The sequence below is a fragment of the Lolium perenne genome, chromosome 7 (assembly GCF_019359855.2).
Source record: "Lolium perenne isolate Kyuss_39 chromosome 7, Kyuss_2.0, whole genome shotgun sequence".
Classification (NCBI taxonomy): domain Eukaryota; kingdom Viridiplantae; phylum Streptophyta; class Magnoliopsida; order Poales; family Poaceae; genus Lolium; species Lolium perenne.
Window position 1 is genome coordinate 77,650,315 of NC_067250.2, and position 5,238 is coordinate 77,655,552.

The 5,238-nt window shown below is 52.7% G+C and overlaps 1 protein-coding gene across 1 annotated transcript; it reads left to right on the plus strand.

Annotated features, from left to right (window-relative positions):
• The first annotated feature begins 2,552 nt into the window (after positions 1-2,552).
• Positions 2,553-4,970, plus strand: LOC127316967 (alpha-1,3-arabinosyltransferase XAT3). The gene is made up of 3 exons (XM_051347470.2): positions 2,553-2,936; positions 3,063-3,191; positions 3,502-4,970. Exons 1-3 carry the CDS (start codon positions 2,816-2,818, stop codon positions 4,764-4,766), a joined length of 1,515 nt encoding a protein of 504 aa, XP_051203430.1. The 5' UTR covers positions 2,553-2,815; the 3' UTR covers positions 4,767-4,970.
• The last annotated feature ends 268 nt before the right edge of the window (positions 4,971-5,238 follow it).

Below are 5,238 nucleotides of genomic sequence, written 5' to 3' on the forward strand. Positions count from 1 at the left end.
AAATTAGTGTTGCTTACCACTTGTAGTAACAACTAGTGCACGGATGTAGCGAAGCGAATATCAAGGGTATAAGAACAATCACACGACAAAGCATGATATATGTGGGGCTGTAGGTAGGCTACCTATTTGCACCAATAACAAGCTCTAGCGCTGACCGTAGACAACCAAAGATACTCACACAAGGCGATAAATGTGGCAAAGCAACTATATGCAGGAAAGATTGCAATGCACTCGAGAGACACTAGCAAAGCTCAACAAACAGGCACAATATTGCTCAACTACAGGTGCAGAAAAGAAAACTAGGCCTTCACTTGATCTTACTAGCACTTGACACTTTGTCTTTTCGGATTTTCTTTTTGTAACACACGCAACTATGTAGCTCTTTTTGCTTCTTTTCTATGTTCTATTTTTGTATATAACACAACTCATTGATAACACGGCCAACAAAATATGCAAAGCACCAAAACCCTAATGAGCAGCCTGTCGAGCGGTAAAACTAGTCTCTTCTAGGGAAGTTCATAGTCACTTATATCAATAGGTTGTGTCTATGGTTGGGAACAAGCACACTGTACGCTATGTGTACTCGGAGTAGCAAAAACTGAAACTAGATGATAGTGGAGACTCAAATCCTAACAATACTAGATGGAAGAAAAAGATACGCAAAAATAACTACGAAAAGCAACTAAAAACTTGAAATTAGTGCAATCTAAAGCTATGGAAAACCCTAACCCTAATATTTTTGGCTTTTTCTGGATAGGAAAACACTCACAACTCAACGATGGGGTGGATTGTGGATGGCTTACCGAGGAAACCCGAGAATCTGATACCAAGATGATAAGGGGTAGCCCGATCTTTTCAGTAAGCAACGGTGGTGATGATGATCATGGGGTGATAGCAGCGGAGGTAACTTGATGAAGTGGATGATAACTTGTATGACACAACGAGATCTCTCGATTGGTCCATGTCGCCAATGCAACAGCTCTCAACCCTGCAAGATATTCGCAACTCCACACACTTGCGCACGTAGCCGCCGACCACGAAGCGGTAAGTTGCAATCTACTAATTCCCAATGGAACAACAGATCACAAAAGACTTTCAGATCTACACCAAATCAAGCAATATGGTGTAGGGATTCAATAGTTTTGCAGAGCAAACAACTAAGAACTAGGGTTTATCTTAAATGTGGTCTAAAGCAACTTTGGGAGCGTCCTGGGCACTTATATAGGGGTTCAGGACGACCTCAGGTAAAAAAGTACGAAAATAACCGACCCAGAATAGATCTGGTCGAGACAGACTCGGACAGCCGGCTGGGGCCGGTCGGCCGGTTCTGGATCGCCGGTCCGGTTCAAACCGGACCTGGCGCCGGGTGGTGACCGGACGAGGCTCCCGGGCTTGCTGGATAGCACCCGGTTGGCACAAGCGCCACAGCCGGTTTGGACCGGACGGACCCGACGAAGGATCCGGTCGGACCGGGCCTGGGACTGGATGGTCCGGCGGCACGGCCGGTCCGATCGGATCTGGCACCGGCCTGGACAACATCTTCTCCTCTCGCGCATGCCTCTCGCTCCTCCCTCGCGCGTCCATGGGATGTCTTCATGTCCAGCTCCATGTCCAGCTTCACGTCCATCTTCTGGTCCAGCTGCTCCTCTCCTCCTCGTGCGATGCTTGGTTCCTCTTCATACCCGATCATACATAAGTAATACGACTTAGGCAGTATAAAGTTCTCATCGATCAAAGTATCATTAAGAAACAAGTTCACCTGTTGTTTAAGTAGCTTCGCACGAGCTCGTGTCATTGGTGCAATCCTGACTTCATTGGACTTGAGCTTCACAACAGGATCATTTTCAACTTGTAATGACGGAGGTAATAGTGAGGTAGAGATGTCATTGAATTACACCGCCCGCTTCTGTCAAAACATTGAATTAGCAAGACATCAAAAGAAAGAATTTATCAACCATGAAAAACACTCAAATGCCAAAATGAACAGGTCCGGTTAAATTCCATTAAGGTTGAAAAAAGAACGACCCCAACCAACCACGATGGCAAAACGCTCCTTTTTTTAGCTATTTTTATTTTAATAAAAAAAATCTTGTATGAAAATAGCAAGAGGAACACCTTTATCATTTGAGCGAAGTGTAGGCTCATCAGCCCCCGTATGGCCCAAAAAACGTATGGGCCCCAATGTTCATATGAGGTGGCCGAGTGGAAAGGGAATGTTCTTGTTGTTTGAGAGCCGGGCTTTAAAAATCACTAGCCGTATCCCGCAGCAAGGCCCATGGCAATGAATGATCCGAATCCTTCGTCCCTAGCCATTGACACGAGGCAGAGACCGACACTCCTCAATAAACAGAGTGTGGTTTGTTTCGAGAAAACAGAGCACCACTTGCACCGTAGTGACTGCATCATAAACTAGGTTACTCTGATAGACAGACTATCGCTGCAAAGCGAGCTACGGTAACCGTGTTTGAAGCACAAGCCGCTCTTGTTTACGGCGTTCAGAAAAGTCGTGGTCAGTGCCAGTGGCGCACAGACAGACACACACACCGACCGATCACAAGGCCACTGCCAGACAAAACACACTGGAGTAGTTCCCACTTCCCAGTCCCAGCTAGCAGCTGCCTTGGCTGCTTTTACTCTGCTCTCCGTCCCCTTCCCCTCTCCCCCTCTGCTCGCCCCTGCCGGCGGCCGCCGCTCGAGATTTGCCCCCCTCTTGATCCGCACACCAGCTGCTCAGCCCGAGCTCCACAGGAACATTGCCGAGGTCCCAGCGTTTCAGCCACGAACTATCCGAGAAGAAGGGAGCCGAGCTGAGGAGATGAAGACCCGGAGCTCTGCGAGGGGCGAGCCGAGGAGGCTCGGGAACATGGGCCTCCTGGCGCTCATGCTCTGCTCCCTCGTCGCGCTCTCGCTCATCAGGGCAAGGTTCGCCCCAATTGGTAATTATGGCTTCCTGTTTCTGCTCTTGCTCTTCGCCTTTTACTCTTTCTTCTTTTGGGATTGCGGTTGCTCACTATCTGAGCTGATTTCTGAGTGCTGTCGCTGTCTCATCTGCATTCCACCAGGCAGTACCACCGGCGCAGAGCCCGTCATCAAGGCGGAGGATCCGAAGCCGGCGGCGGTGGTGAGCCAGGCGGCCGTCGCCACGGACGCCGGCGACAACGATGTCCCCGATGAGGTTGCCGCAGTGGCTGGTAAGGGGATTAGTTGAGTGGAAGCTTGCTTTATGCAGCGAGTGGGATGGGTCTGTCTAGATCTGCTTGGCGTTTCTTTACCTGTAGGAGGTTTCTTTCTTTCTTTAGATAATAATAAATAGCAGATGCAGTTGGTTAGATTCAGCTCCAATTCAGACAAGGATAAGAGAAACAATGGTTAGAACCATCTCCGGATTTTAGATTTGTCCTTTGATTGGGGGCTAAAGAAATGCGGGCAGAGAGTGTGATTTGGTCGGTGGATTCGGCGTCAGATCTGACTGAGCAGCTGAGCTGAATTTCGTCTTTGCAGTGGAGGAAAGCAAGGTGGAGCCGGTGGAGGAAGGCAAGGTGGACGAGGTTCAGCCGAAGCCCGAGCATGCCGCTGCCGCCATCGTCGTCGACGCCAGCAAGCCGGTGTGCTACGAGACGAGCCGGCGCTCCGACACCTGCGAGGCGGCCGGCGACGTGCGGCTGCTGGGGAGGAGCCAGACCATCTACGTGGACACGCTGGAGCATGAGTGGAAGACCCGGCCCTACTGCCGGAAGCACGACGCGTACGCGTTGTCGCACGTCAAGGAGTGGTCTTTGAAGCCCCACCCTTCCGGCTCCGGCGACGGCGCTGCGCCAAGGTGCACGACGAACAGCTCGGCCACGGCGTTCGTGCTCTCGACGGGCGGGTTCACGGGGAACCCGTTCCACGACTACACGGACGTGCTCATCCCGGCGTTCATCACGGCGCACCGCTTCGGCGGGGAGGTGCAGTTCCTGGTGAGCAGCTACAAGTCGTGGTGGATGAACCGGTACATCCAGATCTTCCAGCAGATGAGCCGGCACGAGGTGCTGGACATCGACGCCGACGACGAGGTGCGGTGCTACCCGAGCGTCGTTGTCGGGCCGACCTTCCACAAGGAGCTGGGCGTGGACGCGTCCAAGGCGCCCGACGGCGTCTCCACGGCGGACTTCCGCAAGATGCTCCGCAGCGCGTTCGGGCTGGAGCGCGCCACGGCGACGCCCAGCGGCGACCGGTGGGACATCCGGCGGCGCCCCCGGCTGCTGATCATCACCCGGCGCGCGTCCCGCGGGCGCGCGTTCATGAACGAGCGCGCCATGGCGGACATGGCGGGGAGCCTGGGGTTCGACGTCCGGCTCGGGGACCCGGAGATGAGCTCGGACACGTCCAAGTTCGCGCGGCTGGTGAACTCGTGCGACGTGATGGTGGGCGTGCACGGCGCCGGGCTGACCAACATGGTGTTTTTGCCGGCGGGGGCGGTGGTGGTGCAGGTGGTGCCGTTCGGGCGGCTGGAGTGGCTGGCGCGCAACACCTTCGCGGAGCCGTCGGCGGGGATGGAGGTGCACTACCTGGAGTACGTGGTGCAGCTGGACGAGACGACGCTGAGCGAGCAGTACCCGAGCGACCACCCGGTGCTCAAGGACCCCATGGCCATCCACAAGCAGGGCTGGGACGCGCTCAAGACCACATACCTCGACAAGCAGAACGTCAGGCCGCACCTCGGACGCCTCAAGAACACATTCCTCCAGGCGCTCAAGATGCTGCCGCACGGCCGGGACGACTAGATTAGATTGTTAAGCTTAGCTCGCCGTCGCCATGGGAGAGCTTAAGAGCTCTGGATGGAACTAGCCTAGTAGTAATAGTGTACAAATGGATGCAGAGGACAAGTGTCAATAAACCTTTTCTCTGCCTTCCTCTAATCATCAATCTGTAATGCTGCGGTGTTGTTTGCTCCTTTCTTTTAAAAACGCGGGGTATAACTTGCACTATGCGCAACTCTTGTACTGTATGCTGTGTTACTAGTATAAATTCGCATGTTTTCTTCGCTCTTCGGGAAAATTCGCATGTTTTCTTCGCTCTTCGGGGCTCTGATAGGGGTATGCCTATGTCTCAGTTGAGTTGACTGAGATTTTCTTAAGTCTCAGTCAACTCCGAAAAGTGCAACTACAGTTCAAAGAAAAGTGCAACCCAGTTCAGTTGCATATTTCTGTCACAAAAGTGCAATTGCACTTTTTTAACAGAAAAAAACAACTGAAA

What these genes read in the sequence shown, in the direction of transcription:
- LOC127316967 (XM_051347470.2), top strand. Translation starts at nt 2,816, where the DNA reads ATGAAGACCCGGAGCTCTGCGAGGGGCGAGCCGAGGAGGCTCGGGAAC. An exon ending in GGCAAGGTTCGCCCCAATTG is followed by an intron (nt 2,937 to 3,062) that starts GTAATTATGGCT and finishes GCATTCCACCAG; the next exon opens with GCAGTACCACCGGCGCAGAG. An exon ending in TGAGGTTGCCGCAGTGGCTG is followed by an intron (nt 3,192 to 3,501) that starts GTAAGGGGATTA and finishes TCGTCTTTGCAG; the next exon opens with TGGAGGAAAGCAAGGTGGAG.